Here is a 27,250-nt window from a genome sequence, read left to right as displayed (position 1 = left end):
AGGTTTATTATTTGATAAAGATGCAACAAAGTGGAGAAGTGAACTTAATTTACTGCAAGTCTAAAGATCAATTGGCTGACATGTTTACAAAGTCACTACCTATCAACAAACTTGAACTCAAAGAATTGGAGTTTGCAGTTCCAAAAGCAAAGAGGAGTGTTGAAGATATACTTTTGTAACTGCATAATATTTTATTTTTCAGTTTTTAAGATAGGATTTAGTAAATAAGTTGATTTCCTATATTTTAGGAGTAAGGCAGTTTTAATGGATTAGCCTTGTCAATAAGTGGTTCCTATCTTTAAGGAACAAGTTAGTTTTAATATTCTGTTTTGCTAATATCTTGTTATCTAATTAGTTTATCTTTTGCTATTTATTGTATTGCTGCTGAGAACAATTTGAATTAGAATAAAATAATTATATTTCCTCCACATACGTATTGTCTCTCTTCTCTCCTCTGTTTTTTATAATTTCCTCCTCAAAACCAACAATATGCATGATTCTTGCATTATTATATCCCATGCTTTCGATGCCGTCGGGGAGGCCCAGTTCTTGGGAGGGGAAGGGAACGGTGTGGAGGCGGAGGGAGGGGATGGACGGGGGTGGTGATGATAGTGACGTGGTGGCCGCGAGAGGCGAAGAGCGTGACTATGTCGCAGAGAGGGATCATGTGACCTGCTGTTGGGTAATGAATGAAGTAGAGTTTGAGTGGTTCCATCTCCGACTCAGGATTTATCATTTCAACTCTCTCAATATTTTTGTGCCACTACAGTCACATTAAGCACGAAGATATATCTAGAGTCAAAACAAAATCACTCTATCCCTGACAATGATTTGTTTGTTTAGATGCTATTTTTCAATTCTTTAGAAATTACCATTTACCAATTTATAACCTCTAAAAACTAATGCATGGATGCCTAGACTACACAATAAATATAAATATGAAGAGCATAAAAGAGACAATAGAAATTGAAATTACATTAATAGATAATGAAAACAATTACATTAAAAAGACATTGGTTGCTAGACTCCCAATAGACGAAGTTTAACCTCTTATAGTCATGAGAGACTTTACACTTCAGGAGTTAATGCGAATGGAAGAAGGGGTTGGATAACTAAAAGCAAGAAAGAGAGGAATGGCTAAAGAATGAGGGTTTCCCCTAAGGAATAGACTCAGGCTTTGGATATCTTCAATAGAGAGCTCTGAGACTCGGCGTGTCTTTCCCTTATGCTTCATCCTCCTTATATAGGCTCCAGGTAACTTATTTTTCACGTTGATCTCGCGCTTAACACGATTTGGCTTCATTCTGGGCTTTCTTCGCACTAAGCCTGAGGTTGTCCGCTAAGTGCAGGTGCGCGCTAAGTCTGCATTGCGTGATAAGCGAGCTGTCTACTTCTCCCAACTTTTTTTCAATGTTTTTTTTCTAGTTTTTACATCAATTTTCCTTTAAAACACTTGAAATCTTCTTCTTTTGAATTCTACCAATAAAAAACTATGAAAATATTAATTTCTTCACTATTTCATTGAAAACAACAGTAAAGTGAAGAAATTTTAATCATTCATAGCAAAAATTGATTATCAAATTAACTCAAATTTCGCAGTTATATTGAATCTATACATTTTTTTTGTGAAATTTCTTTGTCGTTATGATTCCAAATTGATTGTGTTCATTTCTCTTGTTTTTGCAGTTATTTTTTCCTTTTTTTTGTATATGGATGAATTGAAGGTGGTTGATGTTGGATAATAATTTTTTAATGTTAAACATTCGTTTCTTATATAAGGAGCACATTTTATTTTGAAGGAATGGTTCCTTCCATGTAGATTGTCTCTAGTGCACAATTTTTTAAGAACTTGTTTCTTCACGTTAAGGAACTCACCACGAAACTAGCGTTAGAGAAGCCTAATAATATTACATATATATTTTGTAAGATAAATTTCTATTCATGTCATTTTATTTGTTAAGCACTATAATTGGATTTTTAAATAAAAAAAATAATTTTGAATTTATAAAAAGTGTGACAAATTAATTCTACCATTAATTTTTTTTGTTAACTCAAACATGACTTTGTATTTGGTTTCAAAACTTAATAAGTTATTATCATTTTGGTACCATAACTTAATCACTTATTAATATTTTGGTCCATGAACTTAACAATACTGTTATTTTAGTCCCTGAAAACTCTTATATTTTTAATTAAGTCTAGTGATGTATGAAATCATAAACATAGACATTATCATATTCTTCCACTTTCATTATTTTTGCAATTCTGTTATTTAAATTATATTATATCACAATAATAAATGTTAAATCTAGGACATCACCAACAAAATTCTATAAAGTTCCAAACTAGATATTCTATCCTTTTATAATTTTCACATCGTTGTTCAACAATTGAATATTAGAGGATATGACCCCATTATAAGGTAAAAATAAACACCTACAAAATTAAACACAAAATATAATTTACCCATTATATTTTCAACAAAAAGATAGTTGTTGTTTGTCTTGTTGGAGTATAATATATATACACACACATTATATACATACACACATGATTTACAAAATTGAGTATACAATATAGTTATCCATTATATTAGTCGTGTTTGGACATACAAAATAAAATAAAAGAGAATAAAATGTTGAAAAATGAAAATATATAATTTCGTCTTACACTTTGGTAGAACAAAATAATTCATTTTGTATCTCTTTTTCCTTTTTAATTTTTTCCTTAATTAAATAAATATAATGAATTTTAAAAATAAATTGTTTGTTAATATATATATATATATATATATATATAATACACATTTTTAATATGATTCTTATTTATAATATTATTGCTAGAATTTTAACTTAATAAAATATAGTAAATAAATTAATATTGATTTTAAATATAAAATATAAAATTTATGATTTCCATATTATGACAATTATTTTTCATTTTATTTTTATCATTATTAATAATTATTATCACTATAAACAAATGTCATTTATTATTAGTGCTAATAATTTATATGAAGTGTAACACTTAATTAAAAATTTAAAGGTGTTTTGAGGGACTAAGTAGATAGCAAATTGTTAAGTTTAAAGAACAAATAAAAAAGTATCCTTAATTTTACCTATGTAAAATAGTCCTTAATTTTAATTTTTAAGATAAATAAGTATCCTTCAACTTAGCCAAATATAAAATATTAAATTGATTTATATTTTTGATTGAATGAATGAAAGATGAAAAGGAGGTATGTAATGTGTGGGTGTGGTGTGAGTGACTTAAGCCCACATGAGCCAATGAGCAGCGTCCAGGTCAGGAGTGGGTGCGTGCTGTGAACGTGGCGCACGTTAGCCCTTTCCCCCAGCAAATCGGTGGTGCCCTCCCTCCCTCCCTGGTCCTAGCCACTATGTTACCCACTTTCCCTCAAGCCTCTCTCCCATGGCCTCCTCTCCCCCTCCTCCCGATCCCCCCACTGCCGTCCCCCTCGCCCTCGTCCCCATCCCCGCTCCACCCTCCTCCCGCCGCCTCCCTCCTCCCTGCTGGTCCCCCGATGAAACCCTCGCCCTCATCGACGCCTACCGCGACAAGTGGTACTCCCTCGGCCGCGGCAACCTCAAGGCCACCCACTGGCAAGAGGTCGCCGACGCCATCGCAAGCCGCTGCCCCAACGCCTCCCCTCCCAAAACCCCCATCCAGTGCCGCCACAAAATGGAGAAGCTCCGCAAGCGCTACCGCACCGAGATCCAACGCTCTCGCTCCCTCCCCGTTTCGCGATTCAACTCCTCCTGGGTCCACTTCAAGCTCATGGACTCCATGGAGAAAGGTCCCTCCCCTGTTAAACCCGAAAACGTTTCCGATAATAGTGATAACGATAACGAGGATGATGACGATGATCAAGATCTGTACCAGGAGATCAACCACAACGGCCACATCAGGAGCTTGAACAAGATGTATAGGAATGGCTTTCCGGGTTCTGGTGCCGGTTCCGGTGCTGGTGGGTTTAGGATTCGAATTCCTACTGGGTTGGGTACGGTGCAGCCTGGATCTGGCTCCAAGGTGTTTGGGAATCAGAAATTCAGCCCCAATTTGAATCAAAACCCTAACCCTAATCTCGGGAATAAGAGGGAGAGGGACCCGGTGGGGGAGTTAGTGGCTGCGATTAAGGTTTTGGGAGATGGGTTTGTGAGAACGGAACAGATGAAGATGGAGATGGCGAGGGAGATTGAGACCATGCGGATGGAGATGGAGATGAAGCGCACTGAGATGATTCTAGAATCGCAACAGCGGATTGTGGAGGCATTTGCCAAGGCCATTTCGGAAAAGAAGAAGAAGGCCAAGACTGTGTCGTCGCCACAACAGCCTTAACCTTTGTTAAGGTCTCAGTAAGTAAGATTCTGGTATTGTTGTTTGTTTAGATATTGCTTTGATTCTGCCACTGTTTTTTTTTTTCTCCTGTGATTTTAAGTTTATCAGTGTTAGGTTGATGCTGGATGAATCGTGAATGTAGTAGTAGCTTTAGATATTCATTTTGTAGTCTTGTCTTTTTTTATGTTTAAATAAAACCAGAGGACAGAATCTCTCTCCAGAATGGTTTGTGAACTTGAGATTTATTACGCGTAAAAAAGAGAGTTATTAGACATGCCTTTGCCTTGTTTTAGTGTTTGTGGAGGATTTTATGCAATACACGAGCAACTGTCCTGGTTAAATGGTTTGGTTATGGTGGTATTGATGTTTAAAAAACATTAGCAACCTTCGAAGATCCCATCTTAAAATAAGAATATGACGAATTTATCATTGCTAGTCTTTAAACGCAGCAAGTATGGACTCTTGCCAGATACATATCGTGAAGTTTTCTAGATTTCCCGTGAATATTATGTTTTTTCCCATCGTCTGCTGGGTACGTGCGTCTAATGTTATGGTATGGGGTAGAATAAATGCTCGAGTGCTTCAAAGCAATAAATAAATATCATGTAAGTATATGTAGTTGGGTTTGAAAACAGGCCAACGCCCGTAACTTCAATAGTCTAACGGCTGAGATCTTATGGTACAAATTATAACAATTTATTCCCATGGATAGTTTTCCTAAAATCTATTAATAATGCATTCGTCTCTATGAAAATCATCACCCAATAAAGCATCACTATATTTGTGTGTGTGTGTGTGTTTGGGGAATATGCCATGGTTATTGTCGGCTGTAGCACGAGTTTATGTATGAATATTTGCAAGTTTTGTCTGTAGGCTTGTTGTCCTCTCTTGTAGATGTTTCTCCCCGTTTCAGTGCTATGATTTTCTTTGGTTATATTGTCTGCGACACGAACAACCTGCTCAAAGGGTTTATCTATGACGATTACATCGTGGCCTGAGTCACACTATATATCCTGATTACTTGATATACTCATTCCTTTCATCTTAGCGTGCTGGGACGAGTTGTTTAAATTTATTTGTAATTTTAATACGTGATATTTTAAGCTTATTTTTACAAGAAAACACTTAGTTCTTTCATAAGATTACTTTTAAACTTGTTTTTATTATTTGTTAACGTTTGAAATTAATACAAAATTACTGAAAAATATTATAAGTTTTATAAGATTAATATAGAATTACACATAGTTAGATCAAATTAGTTTTATGTATTTCAACCTTTTTTAAATCACTCAATCGTTTGTGAATTGGTGTTTTGAATGTATTAAATCTAATCGGAACTAACTCCTTTGTAGCCTCACTATAATAAGTAGGAAATATTCGAAGATACCCTATTCCTCGACAGTGGTGACAAGGAAAATTGTATGTTTACTGTTGGATATAAGTGGGATATATCAATTGTGGGAATTCTTACATTTTTCTCTGGTATTTTCATGTTTCTTTTAACTATCTTCTAATTTAATATTATATGGTACTTTTGTTTTTGTGTGGAAATATTTTTAAGGTACATAGATCATGACACCTCTGCCTCCTTGATATTGTATGTATGCACTATGCAGGGAACCCCGATATAACATGATTATATCGTGCTATCTTTTGTCTTTTTTCTCTCTCACCTTAATAAATGTATAGTGTTGGCATTTCTTGGGAGTGATGTGCTTGAGCTTTTCCTTTTTCTCCTTGTGCTCCGCTAGCAACTAAGTAGGTGGTATAAATTGAACGATGTGAGTAGGCTCGGCGGCAAATATACGAGTTATGTTGTTTGCGGTATCATGCAACTTTCGGCCTTTGAATAGAAAATTTTAATTAGAACATTTACATAAATTATTTCTCTTTTCTCTGACAAATATAAGGTAATTAGTAAGCAACTTGCTTTTTTTTTTTTTAACAGAAATAGAACGGTAAGGAACTTGTTTATCCTTCAATAAATCCAACTTGCAGACTTGAATGATAATCTTGTTTTCTTTTTTGACAGGGACATGAATGATAGTTACAATACAATTTAATAACGATTTTCTTTTCATAATTCTTCTGGGACAACTTTTGTGTTACTCTCTTTGGTTTGGGAGAGTTTTTTTATTTTCAAGTTCATAGATATAAAAAATAAATTAATTAAAAACTAAGATAAATATAAATATATAGGGTCTTTTGGTGTAGACAAATATATAGTGTCTAAGATATTAATCACTTGTGTTAGGTGTGAATAATTATAATGGGAAATTGTTATCGATGAAGTGACTCATTTACAGAATCGCTTAAGATAGTTGATCAGAGCCGTTAAATTTTTGTGAGATAAGCCACCTTCTTGAAGAGCCTTCATCGTCTAATTGCGTGAGGTTTATGACCACCGTCCATCAACCTCCGGACAGCCAGCTCCACCCCAATCCCTCTAACCTCAGTCACCAGCTTATGGTTGTAGAAGTGTTGGTCATGCACCCCAGCGCTCACAGCCTCCACCGTAGAGTTCCACCCCGCAGTGCGTCACCAACGCGCCGATAGCGATATGAAATCGTGACCCGATCCCGCATGCAGTCTCGTAAAGCTGTTTATCCTGGAAATCACAAAGGCTCCCAAAGCATATGCACACCACCCAGTTCACTCGCTTCGACACTCGTGCGTACTCACCACGCTCTTCTGTCCCCTCTCCGCTTTTTCATCATCGCTTCTTCTGCAAATTTCACGAAATCATTATCATGCAAATTAGCATTTCTCATTTTAAAACCATCCAAATATACGTGTGTGTTTTTCTATGCAGATTGTTGATGTAAAAAACATGAAACTAATTGTAGGTTTCCAAAATTTTAAAAGTGCTTAAATATGTATTGGGTGGATGATAAATTAGTAAATTTTATTTTAGATTTCTAATATTTTTTTTTTCGTTTTAAGTTTCTAATAAAATAAAATAAAATATTTTTTATTCTTATTATTTTGTGTTAGTACTCCTTCTAACATGTCAGTTTTTTATTTAAATTCTTATAATATTTTGTTTATTTTATATTAATTCCTTTGCTCAAGTTAGAATGTCAGCTTATATATAAGAATGAGTTGATTGAGGTAAAATCTTACAGGAGTTAGGATTCCTTATATATAAGTATTTTGATTGCACAAGTTGTTAGGTCTATTAGATGCCACTAGAGAAGTCACATGGCTATATGTGTTTGAATATTTGATTGGTTTGAGTTAATCGTTTCTAGTTTGATATATTAAAAAAATTAAGGTGACACTTGTAAGGAGTGTGAACATTTAATATGTTATTCAACAAATGGAGAGAGAATGAAAAAAAAGAAAAAAGTATAATTATGATAGGATAGAAAAAAAGATAAAACTAAATGAAGAGTGTTGGTAGGTGAATAAAATTGTAAGTGATTCATATATATTGCTAAAAAGTAATTAACATTGTATCATATTGAAAAATCTATTGTTAAAATAAATGACATTGATTTTAGGTTTTTTACACAACAATTACTTATATATGATAAATATATTATCTTTTTTTTTATAATTTTTTTAAAAAAATGATATTTTTGATAAATTAATTGACGGTATAATTTTTGTTTCAATATACTACTAAAAAAATTAAAGAAACAAAAATCAGATGTAATAAGTGAAAAAGATGTCTCACTAAAACTGCAACGCAAGTGGTAGGGTGTGAATAGCGTGAAACTGGATAATGATCTGGGTTAGGCTTTTGAATTTGATGGTGTATTTAGCAGATGGTGTTGTTAGTAAGAGTGAAAGCCGAAGGAATGGCGCCGCATCATATCCCTCATCTCAATGAATCAATAGACCAAAAACACACCGCTTTCCCTTGCACCAGCACCGATCACGCAATGCGAGGCCACGATTGGATCAACACCTGCTTTCCCGACGACTTAATCGTAGAAATCTTCTCCCGCCTCCACTCCATGTCCACCCGCGACGCTTGCTCCCTCGTCTGCCGCCGCTGGTTCCGCCTCCAGCGCCTAACCCGAACCACCCTCCGAATCGCCTCCACCCATCTCTCCTCCCTCCACCGTCTCCCCACCCGTTTCTCCAATCTCAGAAACCTCTACATCGACCAAAGCCTCTCCATTCCCCTCCACCTCGTCCGTCCAATCATTCTCCTCCCATTCTTACATCTCAATTTCAATTCCAATTTCATTTTTTCTTCTCCAGGGGAAAATGCTACCGAACTACGAAGAGGGCGATCTTGATTTTCTCCGTTTATCAGATGCTGGTTTATCTGCTCTCGGCCAAGACTTCCCCAAGCTTCACAAATTGGGCTTAATCCGGTGTTCCAGCGTCTCTAGCGATGGCTTGACACCCCTAGCTCGGAAATGCACCTCTCTCAGAGCCTTGGACTTACAAGTAAGCTTTCCCTACATGCTTAATTAATCACCACTGATATTTAGATATGCATTCCTTCAATGTCTACAAATCTACACTCCATATTTGCATTTATCATTACTGAGATTTGTCTGTAGGTTTGTTATGTTGGGGATCAAGGTCTGGCTGCTGTTGGACAGTGTTGCAAGCAGCTTGAAGACTTGAATCTGCGATTCTGCCATCGATTGACTGATACTGGTCTGGTTGAATTAGCCTTAGGTGTGGGGAAGTCATTGAAATCTCTTGGTGTGGCGGCTTGTACCAAGATAACTGATATCTCAATGGAAGCTGTAGGATCACATTGCAGATCCCTCGAGAACTTGTCGTTGGAATCTGAGACCATTCATAATAAAGGGCTGCTTGCTGTGTCCCAAGGATGTCCGGCTTTGAAGGTTCTAAAACTGCACTGTTTTGATGTTACAGATGATGCTCTGAAAGCTGTAGGCACTAACTGTCTGTTACTGGAGTTATTGGCATTATATAGTTTTCAGAGATTTACTGATAAGTGTGTGAGCCGCTCTACTTCAAATTCATTTTTTTTCTTACCTTTTTATATATTTTTAGACTCGTTGAGCTTAGTCCACATTGAAGATCCTTGTTTAAACTGCAATATTTTTTTTGCGCACACGGGAGCATAATCTATTCTCATATGCACACACTCTTTATAATTCTTTCAAGATTTTTTTTCTTTTTTATAATATTGTCTTATATCCAGGGGGTTGCGTGCCATTGGGAATGGATGTAAGAAGTTAAAGAATTTGACTTTAATTGATTGCTATTTCATAAGCGATAAGGGTCTGGAAGCAATTGCTACTGGCTGCAAGGAACTTACACATCTTGAAGTTAATGGATGTCACAACATTCGAAATTTGGGGCTAGAATACATTGGGAGATCTTGCCAGTATGTTTTTCTTTAAGCTAAATTACATACAAAAATGTTATGAATAGTGCATGCATCTTACTCTGTTAACAAAGTTGGAACCAAGAAATTTAAATTAGTGGATCCAAGTAATTTATCAGGTTGAATGTTTCCCTAGAATCATATTAATGCATTTGATCTCTCTTTAAATGGCCACTCAATAAAGCCTCTCAGAAAGTAGACGTTTTGTTTATAAGGTGAATGTGCCAAGACAATTGTTTGACCATAGCATGTGTTTATTGATGCTCCACTGAGGTCTGTTTCTGCTTGTTCTGCTTGATGATTGATTGTGTTAACACACATGTAACTTCAGTAAATTTAGTGGAATAATGATATTACACATTCTTAGAATTTAAAATTTTCCAGAATTTTAAATTTTCTCGTTCAAACACACTCTTATATATCCGACCTTGAGCCTTTTTCCTGTTTTTGATTTGTGAATATACAAAAAGCTGCTAACAACTCAGTCTAATATTATGGGTCTGAAAGATGAGGCTAAGTATAGGGTGCCTGACTTTATAGGAGTTGTAACATGAATATCAAGAGCGCAGAAACCATAAATGTAGTTTACAATAGCATGGTCTATAGGTAGATATAAAAAGAGTATTATGACCCTCGTATTGATTTAACACTTTGGGGAGAAATCTTGTTAAGCAAAACTAAAGCTTTGTTTTTATCTTATTGCTCCAAGTAATAAGCCACAATTGTTCGAGAGATCTTGTTCTTGGAACTTGGATTCTTTGTTGAAGTAGGGATTTGCGCATGGTTTCTCTAATCTCTTCCCTTTCTATTGCTCCCGTCACCCCTCCAATTCCTGCCCCCTTACCCCTGATGAGTTACCTGAGCAAGTCAGTTTTCTTTCTGGTATAACGAGAAGGTCAATGCAACCTGAGCAATGCTGTTCTGGAATATGTTGTATACAAAAATTTGTGAATGTTATACCACTCCAACTTCTTTGCTGAAGTATACAATTGTGAGGATGCGGATAGTTTATCCTATCATATAGAGATTGTTGCAAATTGCTCTAATACATAAATTTGATGAAAAAAAAATTTGTGATGTTTATTTATTTCCTTCTGTTTTTTATAATTTATTTATTCATGTAACTGACCTAAGATAAAACTTTACTGTTGTTGTTGTTTATAATTTATTTATTTATTTCTGTAATCTGCACCACCCTGCGTTCAGGTCTCTGTTCTTTTTTCTCTTTTATCCTTTTAAAACAGCAGAAGATTCTCATTCAGTTGAATGTGGGAAACTGGACATGCAGGTAGTTATCTTATTAAGAGGCAGCTGCTCTACTATATCATGGAAAGTAAATAAATAATAGGTGATTTTTTCGTCAAACATTAAAATAACTGTTTTTTTTTTAATAATTTAAAGATTTTTTAAAGATTAAAATGACTAATAATTGATTCGATGTTTTTATAACATGAATATGCTTTATACAAAAAAAAATTATGAAGATTTAAAACTCCATTTTAATAATTATAAAGTATTGAGCAGTTAAAAGAAATTAAAACTCCATTTTAATATCTATGACTGATAAACAAATTTCAATGCTTATTTTTAAAATATATTTGTAATTATACATAAGGTATCGGACATCAGTGTTAGTAACATCTTAAATTGAGTAAATTTAGAGTAGTTTAAAAATAAAAGTATTTTAGAAAATAAATTATGATTATAACTATTAACATTAATACATTTTCAAATTTTTTATTTCCAGTGTATCATATTTTAAAATTAACAATGGTAAGATCCGGATTCCATGCAGTTGGAGGAATTACGCATTCACACATTCAGACAATTAGAACTGTCTGATAAAGATCCTAAGGTTCATAAATTATTTTAGTCAATTAAACTTAAAAAACATCTTTAAAATATTAACCGTATGATTAAATCAAACGGTCCACATTCATGATGGTGTAAATGCCATTTCATCCTGGTAACTATATTTTATAAAACATACAATTTATCTATATATAAATTCACTTAATAAATATAACCCAATTGATAACATACATTTAATAATAAAAAAAACAACTCAACTACAACATACTTTAAATTTATGAGAAAAAATTTGTACTCAATTCTTGCAAAACACATATTTTAGAAGGATACAAAATTTTGAGTGTATTGAAACTTCGAATCGAATGTTAGTCCTATGGTGGATTTTGTAAGCCCTAATTACATTGTAAAAAAAATAAATCATAATTATATTGAGAAATGGATAACAGGCCAATCACTGTTAATATCTGCACCAACTGAAATTAAATGACCTTTAAATATTTAATTTCATACTCGTTTTGATATCGATTATAAGAAAACAAAAGATATATTTTATACTTATTAAGAAAACTACTTAATTTATTAAATTGAAATATTTTTAATTAAAAATAAATATTTTAAAATTATCTTTTATTGGAATTTAATATTAAATATTTTGTTATCTTATTAAATGAAAAACATTTTAAGAAAAAGATTCATTAAATAAATAAGGTATAAGTAACTTGGATTTACTTGAATTTGAGAGAGAGAAAAAAGAAACTGCTATATTCGGAGGAGTAGTTAAATAAAACAGAGAAACTGCTATATTCGGAATCTGAGCAATATGGATTCTCAACAACTTGGACGCCATCTCCTTTTCCTTCCATTTTCCCTCAACTCAAACTCCTAACATACTTTTTATTATTCATTATTAGGCCATAATGGTTTACACATTATTCAATTAAACAAATCTCACTCTTGCAATCACCATGTCAGTTTCCACCAGCAAATCCTGCTTCTGTGTAGGGAGGGATTTGCACTAGGATTTGTCATACGCAAGAGCAATTCAACTCTGGGATCGGATTCTTGGGTGGATGATCCCATTACTCGCCACATCATCAGTCTTTACATTAGCAAAGAAGAGGAGGTAGATAAGAATCTATTGTGCACCAAAAGGGCCTTTACAGTATACTTATTCTGCCATTGGTTGAGCCTAGGCATTTAAATGCATATGCAAGGTTGTGTAAAAGACCTGATTGTGGAGCTGCTCTTGGTATGAATGATGGCCTGTCTTCCCTCTTACTGGATCTTCCATCAGTAACAGGGTATGCCACTAACATTTGGGAATCATACTTAACAAGAAAATTATCTCTTGCATGCAGGCTTAGATTGGTTAGCTGTTATTAGTATTATAATTTTGTTTTTAATTGGATTTCTCATTTATTTATTGGGTAACTCAATGTAAAAGCGATTTTGAAAACTTGTATGAGAACATTACCTCATTTTGCTACAGAATGCTATATAGAATGAGGTTTTGTTCAGCTTGTTGGCAATGTCATGGCCATTGGACTCCTTTCCCTTTAAGGTTGGGGTAGAGGGGGAGAAAAAATAGCTTCTGTTTTAATTTATTTTGCATATGTGCTCGTTGTATTGTTTGGAAATATAGAAAGCCCCTAATCATTGCACTTAAAGCTTCTTCTATGTGTTTTTTTTATTTTTTATTATTGTTTACGGAATTGATTGCATTTGCATTACCATCGCTCCCAAGAGAGCTTGTTTACAGTATTGATGGTACTGGGGTCTTACTTTGAAGTATGTACTTTTAATCATATATCCCATGCTACTTTTGCCTTTAATTTCACAGGGCATTTATGGTAGCACATGCCATTGGTGACATAATTACTGGTGACACAGTAGAACTTGAAGTGATTGTAACTGCAGCTCCCTCTGTTGGAGGCCTGTTTGATTCACTCACTGGTAGTATAGGCATCTCTTCCAGGGCAAAACCTGTTGCCCTTCCCATTGCTTCTTCCTCCCCTTTGATTTAGTATCACAAATTTATGCTATTTTAGTATAATGGATTATAAACTTATGTTTCCATGTCTTTTGGTTGTTACACAACCATTTCTTGTAGTTTATTTATCGTACTTGTCCTCTTTACTCCATGAAATCTCTAATTTTTACTTCAAAGGATATATCAAGAAGAGGACTGATCGACCATGCTCAATTCTTTATGCTTTGCAACTCTCTTCCTATTCCAGTGTTCCTTATGTTGTCCATCTGATAATTTGCATATTTTTGTAGGTGAGCATCTATCCAGCTGTAAAAGCACCTATGAAGTTTTCAACTCAGGTATTTGTTTACTAGATTTAAGCGAACCCCACTGAATATGGCAAATCTCTTAAAAAAAAAATTTCCTTTAAGTGTCAATGATATCTGTTCATGTCTTTTATTATTTCTGGTCATAACCAGGTTACTTCTGGGGACTATATTATGTGGAATACTCTTGGAAAGTGCCCACATGTTGCCACAATAAAAAGGTAAGTATGAATGGCCACCGATGTAAAGAAAACTCTGGAATGATGTACTTTATTCGCTCCAAGTATTGTGGAGACACGATTGAATCTTGCTCCCTAGTGGCTAATTTAGCAAATAATAAATGTTTTTGGAGTTGTAATTGGGGATGGGATTCGTTGACATGAAGTGGAAGTCTTGATAAACTTACACATGATCATATCTTATACAATGATTAAATTTATATTGTGATTTATGAGAAGTTATTAAAGGAGTAACCGTGCAAGATTGCAAACATTTGCACATTTCATTTGGTGTAAAGTTTACCAAAGAATCCTAGCATTTTCCATATAAAAAAAAAGAAACTTAGCATTTATACTAAATATTTTTTTTTATTCCGTAGGAAATAAAATTGTCTTGCTTAATAAATTTTCCGCCCACGTTATGAAATTCACGTTAAGAATTTGGTTTTGTGCGTTAAAAATGATATGATTTTGAGGGACTGACGTTTTGATGGGGTTTGAATTTGAATTATAGGTAGGTATATCTATTAGATTTTTTTTTATTTGTATTAAAATTTATTATCTATCAATTAGGAACAAAGCATTGTTTCTGTCAAGAAAAAAAAAGAGCATAGTTGAATAGTAATAATGAAATTTTTCGCCCGATAAACTATTTTAATTTAATTTTTAAAATTGCACTATTACGTAACTACTTAAATTTCTCATAAATTTTCGTTATTAGCTTAATTTTTAAAAGTGTTCGAATACAATACAAATACTGAAATCTAATTGGTTGTTTTTAATTAAGAAATTTTAAAAACAAAATCTTTAACAAAAATAGAGGCTCTTTCAAAATAAAATAAAAAATAAAAAATAGAGGCGGTGAGCGGATATAAATGTTTTCATGCGTGGACCAATTCGCACCAAGTGCATTCTCCTTATGAGAATGAGGGACATTTGAAATTCGATGGAGTAAATAGTCTATAATTTTTATAAGTTTATTCAGTGTATTTTATTAATCAATAATTTAGGGGTGGTTTATTAAAATAAATATTTTTAAATTTCTTTTTTAAAAAAAAAATTAATTTTAAAGTCAATTTTTTCTTACAATGATATTAATATGAGATATTCATTGTTATAAATTATGATTAATCTTTTATAAAGAGATATAAAATAAATATTTTTCTTTTAATATAATTTATTTTATACTTAAAATTAGAATCCTTAATTATTAGATGAAGGAGAGCGATGAACTTAGACACAAATGAGCATGTTAAATAGTGGTTTCATTAAATTATTATTAATATTTATCTAAAAGCACACGAATTGAAGCTAGGGCTGACGTGATAAAGACGGGATGAAGCCTATTTATTTTGGTGTTATGCGGATCTGGAAATCAACTAGCCGAACGAAGGAAAAGAAAGTTAGATCTGAAAGACAAGAGTTTTAGGTTTGTGGGAGAAGAAGAAGAAGATGAAGAAGAAGATGAAGAAGAAGATGAAGAAGAAGATGAGGCGCCCTTGTCCTCTTCACTTGAAATCAAATTCAAGACCGCCTTGCCTTCCTTCTCAGTACATTCCATTTCGAATGGAAGCAGGGCTTTGCTATTTTCATTTTTAAAATAGGCATTGGGGTCCCTTCTTGTTCCTCCTTTTCCTTTCCTATCCCAATGCCTATTTTAAAATGAAAACAACGATACACTGTTTTCGTTTGAAACTATTGTTAAGGAAGATAACGCTGACGAGTTCTTCAATTTGATTTTAGCTGACGGGGACCTTTTTTTATTCATCCACAGTCTCTGACTCTATTACGGCTAAACAAGGTTTTCTCCATTCACTCCTAATTTTATGGGCTACTCATTTAATTTGTGTGTGTATGTTATAGTGATGCACAGTGTCAATTGATTTTCTCTGATGGACTTTTTGCCCAAGGGAAAGGTGGGGAAGGGAGCTTTTTATTTGTTCCTCTTTTCTATCCACCCTCCCCAAATATACCCTAGACTTGAGAAGTACACTTTTTCTTTTCTTTTCTGCTTGCCCCTCTTTCTTCTTTAACATTTTTTTACATTTATTGCAATACTGTGGATCAAACATGCTAGTTCAAGGGAATACCATTTGTTGGAAATATGCTAGTGCTCTATCTTCTAGTCATGGAGCAAACTGAGAAAAAAAAAGTTGTACCGTTCGAGATGATTTCTGGGGAGTGAATACTTCCTATTAATATTACTTGCCTGCATATATACCTTTGCAGTTAAACGGTATTGAAATTTTCTGCTCTCATAATGTGTTTTGTTACCATTTAGTATTAGAGTAAGCTATTGTTTTAGTTTCTTAAAATTAGAAAAATGTCAACTAAATTTCTGAAATTGAAATTTATTAATAGTAACTCACTGTTCGTTCCATTATGGACTATGATAATAGTAAGTTATAAAATTTAAAAATTACTCTCATATGAACTAAAATAACAATAAACATTTTTCTAATTTTAAAAATTATTTGGGGTATTTTATGTGCTACAACGAAAGCCTCTTGGAGTTTTGTATACGACATGGAAATAATTCTGTGTCAAAGGAAGGTTATAAGTGTAATATGGCAACAACAAAAGCTTTATGGAGTTTTCTGTAACATTAAAGATAATATTCATGGTAAGGACAAGTTATATGTAAATTGATTTGTCTTTTTTTTTTGATGAATTTTCTATATTTTTTTGCTGAATGTAAATTGATTTGGCTTGTGCAGTTTATAGTTTTGATTTGATTTCAATTGTTTTGTTGTTCTCTTCGAAAGAACTCATTCCTGAGAAGTATAGGACCTGTTTGTTTATTGTTTTTTTGTTTTAAAACAAACAAAAAAACTCGTTTCATAGTTACCTGTTTTCAAACTCAGTTTTATAAATTGAAAAACATGATTGAGTTGTTCTTGTTCTGCTTTATACCTTTTTGTTCCCAAAGTAAAGAAAAACACGGAGAACAAAGGATAGGCATCCTGTATTTTGGCTTCTCCTCCACGCCCTCTCTCTCACTGGAACCTGACATCTATCACCTGCTTGTTGCCACCTTCGTTCTGCTCAACACTATTCTTCTTGGCATGTTGCAAGTGTCGGTGAGAGCTTGGCTATGCTGGCAATGTTGGTTTGTTGCCGCAGTGTTGTGTTTGCATTTTGCAGGGTTCAAGAATTTGATAGTGGGATGGTGTATGACATTTGGACTGTAAATGAAATATTAGAATTCGTCTGTTACAAATTTCTCTCTTTTAGTGTCTTGCTAACCTGATGATAAAAATTGACATTTATTTTATTGTAATTGATCACTCAGCTACGAATGCAGGATACGTGGAGAACTAGCAACTAGTGTGAAATTTCAGACATCTGTGGGATTTCGAAGTTACCCGGATTTCGTTTTTTGAACTGGTTAACATTTGTTTGTCTTTTGGAACAGAAAAACATAAAGCTGTGGAAAAGATTAACATTTTTATAATTATAACTTGGTCTGTTAATTAGGGATGTAAGTTTTCCAGGTTCAGTTGAGTTTAATCTAATTTACAACCCAACTCAATTTTATGTATAACTGGTTGGATAGTCGAGTTGAATAATTAAAAAATATTATAAAAAAGAAAAAAAATCATAAAAATGATTGCTTTCTTGACTGAAATCAAAGTATGTTACAGAACAAAAAGATAACATTGATGAATCAAATCATCATTACTCCGATGCTTTCTTTATTTAGCTTAAAATATGTTACGCGATTAACTATAAACCAATATAAGCATTTTTTTTTTGGGGGGTTGGGCAGGTTCATTAGGTTTGAAGCTTGTTACTCAATTATAATTGGATGCACTTGATAAAATTCAACACAACCTAATTGCCCAAATGTCTAACTCAAATTTTCTTCCACTGTAGATGGTATAAGAAATTTCCTTCTCTTCAAAGTAATTGTAGTCTTAGTATTTGAAAAAAAATTCAAATTGACCAGCGTTGTTAGTTTTCAATGAGATATTCGAATATTCGTTTTAATTTTATCACTAATAAATATTATTGTTTTGAAATACTTAATATATAATATAATATATTTATTAAAATTAAAAAAATAAAGATATTATAGTAAAATTATTTCCTAATAAATATTATTTTCTTAGAAAATTTGTTTTTCTTAATCTGAGTGTATATCTTAGATATTGGTCATTTTAGGATGAATGAAGTATATATTGAGCATTTTCATATGCTTAATCCGTCCATAATTAGTTTTATTATTTATTTTGTGCTTTGGGCCCTTTCTTCAAGACAATATTTAAAGAAACTTGAGAAGTCTAAAAAGTAGAGAGGCTCATTGACAAGAATTCTAATATTTTCAGAATGAACATAACAAAAAAGATTACAGAATAGGATAGATAAAGACAAATTGCTTGCTCAGCCAGTTTGATCATCAGACTCCTATCCAACAATTGGAGCAACTACCAACTATTAGAGTTATATATGGAAACCAATGACAGAAGCTAATAGTAAACTAGCAGTCACATAAAGTCAGTAGTATATCTATCATTCCTCCCTCAAACTAAGGGTTGCAATGAAAATATGCAGTTGTGATGAGTAAAATTAAAAAAGCCTGACATTCCCACACCTTGAGTTTGTCTCAAAAATCAAAATTGCTGAAATCTTAGCCTAGAGGTTTGGTGAGAATACCAACCGGTTGATTTGATGCTGGAAGAAGACACATGGTAAGTGACTCTTAAGTAAAAGAAAATTGACTGAAAACCAAATTTATTTAATTTTTTAAGAATAAAAAGAGTTATTTAGCTCAAAGAAAAACTTGAAAAGAGAAAAATCACATAATTTAAATTAGAAGAATTAAAAGCGTAATTAAACCTTTATTTTTAGTTCTGTTATACATTAACTCTAATAGTTGGTTATTAGTTGGCTTGAACCAGCTCCAAGAGTCTGTCTTTACATATATTTGTGTTGAAATCTTTTCTATTGTATGGTTTTGAAAACAATATCAGAATTTTTATCAAAGAATTTCTCTTTCTCCTCTTTCTTGAGCTTGAAACTCCTAGTTCGACCGAATGCCTGCATCATCCTCCTTTCTTGGTATTCCTAAGTTCGGAACAAAATTTCCTTAGATTTCTACCATGTGTGAAAGTACTTGTGGGTCTCTCGTTCGATAGTTGCCATGAGTGAGTGCATTCAATAACTTGAGTACGAAGTGAATCAGAAAGTGAGGAAAGAAGCCAAGAATGCAAGAGCTGATCTTGTTCCCAACGCATATATGCATCACCCACAATTCCACAAACTCGATCGTTGAACATCCGAGTGGGGTAAACACCGAGAAAAACCAAGTTAAACCAGACTCTGTGATACCAATTATTGTGCAACCTAGAGAATAAACACAAAAACCATTTTCAATCCACGAATCTTACTCGTTGATACAGATTTGATTGGTGCTTCTCTTGAGAAATCATTGGAAATTATTCTTGTCGGAGATATCGTATGCTGTGATGCCATATAACCAAAACAAGTGAAACACCATTGATGTATATTTTCCTTCTTAAGAAAGAATTGCTTTCATATTTGTGACTTGGCTTAACCCTTTATGATTGTCTGCAAGTTTGTTTTCTGTTTATATTTCTTGTGTATTGCAGAAACTTTTCATCAAACAAATGAGATCATTGATGTCTATAATATTCCCTCTTCTTTACCTTTGGTAATATTCCGACTGTATTTATAGTCATTTCAGGTTTCTTGTCTCCTCACAAGGGCTGCCATTTATTGTGGATAATGCAATGTAACTTCTGCTCTGTGATGTATTTCCTTGGAGATAGTCCTGTTTCTCCCTTCTTGAAAGTTTCGGTGGATGAAGGCATGTCAAAAGTACTCGTGAAAAAACTTTTGAGAAAATTTCATGCGTCCATGTTTTCTTAAAATGGGAATCTGTCCTTGCAGCTTATTTCTCCTGATGTTTATGTACAATGGGAATCTGTCCTTGGTTCCAGTATTATTTTTTAGTGATGTAAAATATTTGATTTGGCCATAAATATACACTTTTTCATGCCAAGTTGACCTATTCTGATGTACTAATATTTCTTAGAAAGAAACACTACTAATCGCTTGACCTATTCTGATGTACTATTTCTTAGAAAGAAACACTTCTCCGACCAAAAACTACATCTACTTTGTCCTGGCATATTCCACTTGATAGATTGGATCCTAGTCTTAGCATATTCAAACTTAAAACTTGGTTGATTGGAAAGTAATCACGTCAAAGTGCATATTAAAGTCTCTTGGCCGGTCTTCGTATAATTACAAAATGTTTTTTTTTATTGAGATTGGTAGGCTGGGAGCACCTCTTGCAACTAAGGGGCAAAACAGTCCGAAAGCTTGCCAACTCCTTCTGAGATGTAACCAGCTTATTTATTATTTATGCAATAAACAAATACTTAATTCACAAAGGTCAATAAAAACAGGTAAGTTAATTAATTTTAATTAATAAATCATAAATTTAAATTTTATTTCAATAATTTTTAAAATTAAATAATTTAAGTGTTAGATTATTTAGATAATATGAAAATGCATAATTATTAAAATGTTTATTCAGGTCAATAGGCATGCCAGGCATGTCATCCTAGAGTTTAATCATGTCAAAGCTTTTATGTGGATCAAGCCAAATCTTAAAGCAAAGTCTATCATAAACAATAGGCTAAACTCTTTTATCTTTTCAACAAAAGTCAGGTTCAAGTCTACCGACGTGTGTCATATTTTCATTCCTAAGTTCCATCCTAAGACTTAATCAAATATACAAAATTTTATTTTGTTTAATAAAATCTACCAAAATCAATTTTTTATTATTATTAAAAGCTGTTAAAAACTTTGACTTGTTCAAATCAATTATAATTATAATTATACCTACTCTGTTTTGGTTTCATTTGTAGAAAGTCCCTTCCCCAACTATTTCTACCCTCATGTTGAGGGATAGCTTCCTGTAATGTTTCTTTTTATTATTCCAATGAAGTAAAAAAAAAAAAAAGACTACATAAAAAATTATTTATATCATATAAAATTTAAAAATTCATAAATCAAATGAGCTTTATGCAATTATACTTGTAAAACATATTCTTAGAAATTTTCAAAGGAAACCTTTTGGTTCTTTCTAGTTCTTAAAATTGTTTTAAATGGTGTTATTGAATTACTTTTTTCTTTCTTTTCTTTTTAAAAATAGTTCTTTAAATCACTTTACAAAATGATTTTTTTCATATAAAAAAAAGCATAATCAAATCCACCTAAACCACTATAGGATTGATATCGATAAGAATAATGCTTTGTGAACACTCAGTACATATGCTAGATATAATAAGTTATAAGACATGATAAAAGAAAAATAAAAAAAAATATTAAGTGAGTGCTTATTAGCATGCCGTTAGTTTAAATAAAATTGAGTTAAATTGTTTAGACAAAGTGTCAAACTAATTGGAAAAAAACATTCTATTCAAGGTGATTAGTGAGATTATTAGATAAAGATTAATCATAATTAAAAAAAAAAGTATTTATGATATTGGAGTGTTGATTTATCGATGTTATAACATAATGATGATAAAAAGAAAAGAGAGTGTTTTGGACTGTCCACTTATCAATGTTATAATGACCTTATTATATGGAACCTGTACATTACCTTATTATATATTTGATTGAAGCACACTGCTCGCGATCGAACTGAACCTGTGCACTAAGAAGCAGATCGAGGAAATAAAAACCTGTTAGTATGATCTGATAAAATCTAAATTGGAACTATGATGGAACCTAACAAGACTTGGCAAGATATGCCATGAGCCAGAGGCAGAGCCATGGGTTTCATTTGGCAAATTTTTTATCCGCTTAGCCATTGTATGTTAGCCCATGTCCATCTTATCACTCCAACCCTTATGCTCTTCTTCCCCAACCACCAAACCACCTTTATGACTCCCAAAATAAAATTGAGTGCTACAGAAAAATGAAGAAATGTTTACAGTGAATGACACCAAAATTGGGTACGCATAGTTTTGCAAATTAAAAGTTGTACTGTTAGCATTAACCCAACCAATACACAATTTTCTGAGTTTTACATTTGTATATTGTGATGCTTCTAAGATCACTACGAACCAAAAGAATAAAAGAATACTGAACCCAAGAAAGGAAGGAAAAAATGAATTTACAACTCCAGTGCTTGGCTACGATGATGGAGGTTTTAGCTAGTTCCTTTCTGGTCAGCCAAATTTGAGTTAGAAAACTTAAGGAAAGAAAGAAAGAAAGAATTCTCTTGAATCCCCGTTGGTTTTATTCTTCAAAAAAGTGTCTAGACGAGCGATATAGATCATAAGGAGCCCATAGATGATCGACGATGCATGGCTTCCTAGAATCTAACCTCAACCAGGGTTTACCCTTCCCACTCCAATGCAACAAACTAATGGGACCAGGATGCAGGCTCCTACATTTTCCTTCAAAGTTATCTCCGCCCAAGCCATGCTGGTTCCATCTATGATCAACCGCTTTTATGTTCCCTGCCAAAACCAACAGAAACGGCGGAAGAGACCCCAAATGATAGATCCTCTTCTGCTGCTTCTGCACCGCCATCCACTCCTCCACCTTCTCCGTGTACCTCTCCTTCCTCCACGTGTCCACGTCCATCACCATCACCCCCGTGTTGAAATAGCACGGCTTCCTTCCCTCGAACGTCTTGGCCAGAACCGGGTCCGACCAAAAATTATCCGTGAAATACAACGTGAAGTTTGCATGGCAATATTCCGGCGCAGCCACCAGTTTTCCTTCCATGTCAACACCCCAAAGCTTGGCTATGTCGTCAACCACCACCAGGTCAGAATCAAAGTATATGACGCGTTTCACGTCTTCTGGTATGGTATCGGCGAGATATATTCTGGCGTAATTCAAGGGCTGGTCCAGGGCCTGCCGAATGGACTTGGATATCTTGCCGCGGACCCTGTTGGAGTCAAAGCGATAAATTTTCATGTTGAGGTAAGGGAAGGTGGATCTGATGCTGGAGAAGAGTTCGGGAGCGTCGTCATGGGCGGAGAGGAAGTGAAAGGCCAGGTTCTCCGGGCACGTGGAATGTTGCAGAATGGAGAGGACCGCGGCCATGGTGCCGCGGAGGTAGTTGGCGTCGAGGGTCATGGCGACGTTGATGGTGTCGGCTGGGGAGGAGCCGCACTCCTCGCCGTTGCGGAAGGCGGGGGCCTCCCGGAAGAGAGGAAGCTCCGGGGAGGGACGGCGGACGAGGCCGAGGCGAATGGCGGAGGAGGCGGCCGGGAGGAGGAGGAGGAGGAAGAGGAGGGACAGGAGGCCAATTAGGGAGGTGGAGCTCCGAAAGACCATCCTGTCGGAATGTCGTGTATGTTGATTTGCTTGTCCTCAACACAATCCTCCTGGGTCAGAGAATATAGCGAAGAAGATCTGATATGAATGAGAGAGAGAGAGAGAGAGAGATGGAAATGAATTAATCAGTACTGCGTGCGTGCGTGGGATCAGATGAGATGAATGCGATCCACTCAGATACAGATTCTGAGGAAGGGAGCAACTCTCGGGGCTCTCTTTGACTTTGACTTTGACTTTGGATTGACTATTTTAGAAACCTCCAAAGTTAAATATAATCTGTCTAATAACAATTAATTTAACTTGCTCTCTTCTTTTCTTGGAATGGTCTTTTCTTTTTTTATAGCTAGTAACATTAGAATTTAGAAAGATCTTGGTCGCATGACAGGGTGAACATTGTTGACTCTCGTAAGGGTCAATATTGTCTCCAGAATTCAGGAGGAAACAGATTTTATACTTTATTTTACCTTGCATCTATTATTTGTTCCTTCTTATCTCTCTTATTCACCCTATAAAAAGAAATTAAAAAAATAAGTAGGTTATGTATAAAATAAAGATCCGAAAAAAATGAAGGTTTGCTATTTATTGCATTGCAATGCAAGAGGCGAATGCTCCTTCTAAGTTATAATAATACCACGTATATATATCTCAAGTGACTTTAATTACTTCATTTCTTTTTCTTTCTTTTGGTGAGAAATGGGGGCTAGCTAGAACCCCAACATACAAATATTATTAAAAACTAGAAGGAAGAGAAATTGAAACTACATCAGCTAACACAGGAAAAGAGATAAAATCTGTAATAACAACAAAATTCTACCCTGTAAATTAATATGATTCCATGAGCAAAGACCTCCTCTAACAATGAAAGCGTTCACGTACAGAGATAGCATGCACCTCTCCATGCAATATCCAAAACAAAACTGAGCCCCTTCCTCGTCACACCTTGCTTCCTTTTCTTCCACATCAAGTATAGGCTTTACTTTTTCAATAGTTTCAGAAAAATTCCTATCTTTGTATAGAACTCAAAGAAAGAAAAACCTGCGTTTTCCCACTTGGAAGAGATCCAGGACCAGGCTCTAAATCGAATAATTTCCACTGCTTCCGGAAATCCCACAACACCATCTGTAAAGATCACCTTGTTCCTTAAGTTCCTGATAGTCCAAACCACCCTCCACGCCTTTGTTGACCCCTTACCCAACCATGGGCAGTTATGGTTAACGAAAGACTCACGAAGGTCATGATGCAATACCCACTTGACACCTAGCCACTTGAAGCGATCATACCAAATGGTTGCCGAAAATTTGCATCCTTTATAATTGAAAAAAAATCTGCAAAAATGATCTGATCCTGAAGAAAATGGGAGTTGACAGCAATCACACTATCACAGCATACCATGTTGTCACTTCTTTTCAGCCACGAGCTAGACAACTTAAAGCCAAAAATTTGTTTAATGGGCAAAGACAAAATGACTTAGAAAAGATTTTGATTTGCCTATCATTAGTTTACATTTGATATATGTCGGGCCTCGGACCTATATTTAGTAACATAATAACATATTTAAACTATTTTTTTGCAATGACATATAATGTGATATATTTAAATATATGTTATATCATTAATAAATAATTGCAAGATTTATTTTAATTTTTTTAATTTTTAAAAATTAAAATTAAAATTCATTATATACATAAATTGAAACATAATTTACTAAGACAAAGTACATTTAACAAAAGATTCATTGCAAACCAGTCAAACCACTAACATGAGGCATCGAGACTTTGTCGAAAAAAGCAGGAGCAAGGATTGTAGTCCCTAGCATCGATTAATCTGCGGCCCCAGGTAAAATTAGTATTTTATATTTTTTTTTCTAATTTAAAGTTAGTGTTAATTTTGTATTCTCATTTTTTATGTGATTTAATTCTTTTTTTTATTTTTGTACCACATTAATTAGTTTTCTTTATTATAACAATGCTAGATTTTACTGGAAATTAAGTTTCTTTTTTAACAATTATTAATTAAAACTGTTTGAGAGATTTTTCTAAATACTATATGACATCCAACAAAGAAAAAGTTTATGAAATTTCATAAGCTAAAATAAAATATTAAAGTATTGATATCAATAATTGTTTTTATTAAACCTAATCTGGAACTCTCTTTTTTTCTCGACGTTTATTGAAATTGATCAAACAATTCTTCTAAACGCGTACGCTACATTGCAACTAACATCAAAACTTTGTGTGATTTCATGCACAGGCCAAATTGAGAAATTGAATTGTTCTTTATATCCTATTTTGCTTCAAACATGAAATCCTCTTATTCTAGCAATGATTGACTGCATCTCCTTGATATTTCTTCTAATTATTAACATGTGACCTTATAACCCTAAAATGTTGGTGTTTTATGGCTTACATATTGAGAATTAAATAAGTTAAAATCACCCAATTCATTGTTTCATTAAAAAAATCCAGTTTTCAATAATATTTAGCAGTATTACAACGAAAGGATTAACATGTTACGAAAATAATATAAATAGAGAATTAAATTAAATAAAAATATAATTCAAAGATAAAACTAAAACTAAAACATAAGATGGCAAACCAGGTTACAACCACCCGACCCAATGCAAGCTGATTGATGCGAGTTGCATACTATATATAGCGGGTTGGGTTAAAAAAACACCTAGATTTAATTTCAATCTCTCAAATGAAGCTTAAGCTTATAAAAGTCCAAAGATTTTAGAACTTTTAGCATGCTTTTGAACTCACATTGAACCATCAGACTAAAAATGATGACAACATTTAATTTGAATTCAAAATTTAAAATCCAAACTCTATGTTTTATTGGGTGACAGACGAGTTTGAGTCAACCCGATTAATCTGATTTATTTATCATCTCTATTAAAATACACCTTAAATTTTGAAGACAAAATTATTATTTTTATCTAAAATTTATTAATGGGCATTCAAGGTAATTTGTGATTTTGTGGTAATGACTTTTGTTAGGTTAAAAGACGATCTAAATTTTTATACTTTAATGACATAAAATGTAATAGTATCTGTGGAAGACGTACAGACAAACATTACTACAACATGACAATAAATGTAATATAAAAATCAGAGTTATATGGGGTGGTTTTCATCATAAATTAATTTTGAATTTATTTTATAAAGACCATAATTAGTTTTTATTAGAGATAATCCTTTGGATAAGATCAAAAAAGTTAGATTTCAACGAGTATTTAACATAATTATATATTTAAAACTCAATCTTAAATGATTCATTTTGGATCTAACATATATTTGTTGCACTATTGAAATTTATTTTTTTACATAAAACCAAAAAAAATATAATAAAATAAAATAGACAAAATAAAAATATTAAATTACAATAAATAATAAATGCACACTAGGTTAAAAAAGATCAATTACAGTATATTTTTATATTGTATAATTATAATTTATTATATATGATAAATTTATTAATTTTATAATAACTATCTTAAAAATAATCTTAATGATGATTTTTAATTGGTTGATTGTTTAAAAAAATTACACTAACGTGCTTGTCTACTGAACTTTTTAATTAATTCAAAACTAATTATAATCTTATAAATGTATCAAAAGAATAAGATATAATTTTGAAAATAAAACCACGAAAAAATATCTATTGTACTTCATAAAAATAAATTAAACAAGCATGAATATGATATTAATTTTATAAATAAAATTATATATGCGTTGGAATAAATTTAGATTGGAACCATTTTGAAATTGGACAAAAAATGATATAATTTAATAAAATATTTTTTTTATTATATTTTTAAGAGAAAACTTAGATGCAATTTGTCTTTGAATATTGTTCTCTTATTGAATTGAATTTTTATCTTCATAATTCTTCTAATAACTTTTTACATTAAAAC

At 33.2% G+C, this 27,250-nt stretch overlaps 4 protein-coding genes and 1 long non-coding RNA gene across 7 annotated transcripts; 4 read left to right on the top strand and 1 right to left on the bottom strand.

Moving 5' to 3' along the window:
- The first annotated feature begins 3,429 nt into the window (after window positions 1-3,429).
- LOC114420743 (trihelix transcription factor ASIL2-like) lies at window positions 3,430-4,356 on the top strand. Its single transcript, XM_028386556.1, has one exon. It carries the CDS (start codon window positions 3,430-3,432, stop codon window positions 4,354-4,356), a length of 927 nt encoding a protein of 308 aa, XP_028242357.1.
- A 413-nt stretch (window positions 4,357-4,769) lies between these two features.
- LOC114420110 (F-box/LRR-repeat protein 4-like) lies at window positions 4,770-14,237 on the top strand. Of its 3 annotated transcripts, XM_028385968.1 has the most exons (7): window positions 4,770-7,026; window positions 8,127-8,498; window positions 8,569-8,760; window positions 8,877-9,283; window positions 9,494-9,679; window positions 13,772-13,819; window positions 13,940-14,237. In XM_028385968.1, the coding sequence occupies exons 1-6, from the start codon at window positions 6,940-6,942 to the stop codon at window positions 13,773-13,775; spliced, it is 1,248 nt and encodes a 415-aa protein (XP_028241769.1). In that variant the 5' UTR covers window positions 4,770-6,939; the 3' UTR covers window positions 13,776-13,819; window positions 13,940-14,237. The 3 variants fall into 3 exon arrangements, with proteins under 3 accessions (XP_028241769.1, XP_028241771.1, XP_028241770.1); XM_028385970.1 differs by lacking the exons at window positions 13,772-13,819; window positions 13,940-14,237 and having other exon boundaries at window positions 8,877-9,170; window positions 9,494-9,648; XM_028385969.1 differs by lacking the exons at window positions 13,772-13,819; window positions 13,940-14,237 and having other exon boundaries at window positions 8,877-9,287; window positions 9,494-9,648.
- Window positions 12,161-13,764, top strand: LOC114420111 (AP-5 complex subunit mu-like). The gene is made up of 2 exons (XM_028385972.1): window positions 12,161-12,792; window positions 13,332-13,764. The coding sequence occupies exons 1-2, from the start codon at window positions 12,743-12,745 to the stop codon at window positions 13,513-13,515; spliced, it is 234 nt and encodes a 77-aa protein (XP_028241773.1). The 5' UTR covers window positions 12,161-12,742; the 3' UTR covers window positions 13,516-13,764.
- Window positions 14,238-15,322: 1,085 nt separating the features above from the next.
- Window positions 15,323-17,280, top strand: LOC114420109. Its single transcript, XR_003668348.1, has 2 exons — window positions 15,323-15,805; window positions 16,934-17,280. It is a non-coding gene; the product is annotated as an uncharacterized LOC114420109 (long non-coding RNA).
- A 4,717-nt stretch (window positions 17,281-21,997) lies between these two features.
- On the bottom strand, window positions 21,998-23,411 carry LOC114417725 (probable galacturonosyltransferase-like 4). Its single transcript, XM_028382802.1, has one exon. The coding sequence runs from the start codon at window positions 23,332-23,334 to the stop codon at window positions 22,282-22,284; it is 1,053 nt and encodes a 350-aa protein (XP_028238603.1). The 5' UTR covers window positions 23,335-23,411; the 3' UTR covers window positions 21,998-22,281.
- Between the last annotated feature and the right edge of the window lie 3,839 nt (window positions 23,412-27,250).

Source organism: Glycine soja, chromosome 7, assembly GCF_004193775.1.
Source record: "Glycine soja cultivar W05 chromosome 7, ASM419377v2, whole genome shotgun sequence".
Taxonomy (NCBI): Eukaryota; Viridiplantae; Streptophyta; class Magnoliopsida; order Fabales; family Fabaceae; genus Glycine; species Glycine soja.
The sequence above is the reverse complement of the archived record's forward strand: the minus strand, read 5'-3'. Positions and strand labels throughout refer to the sequence as shown.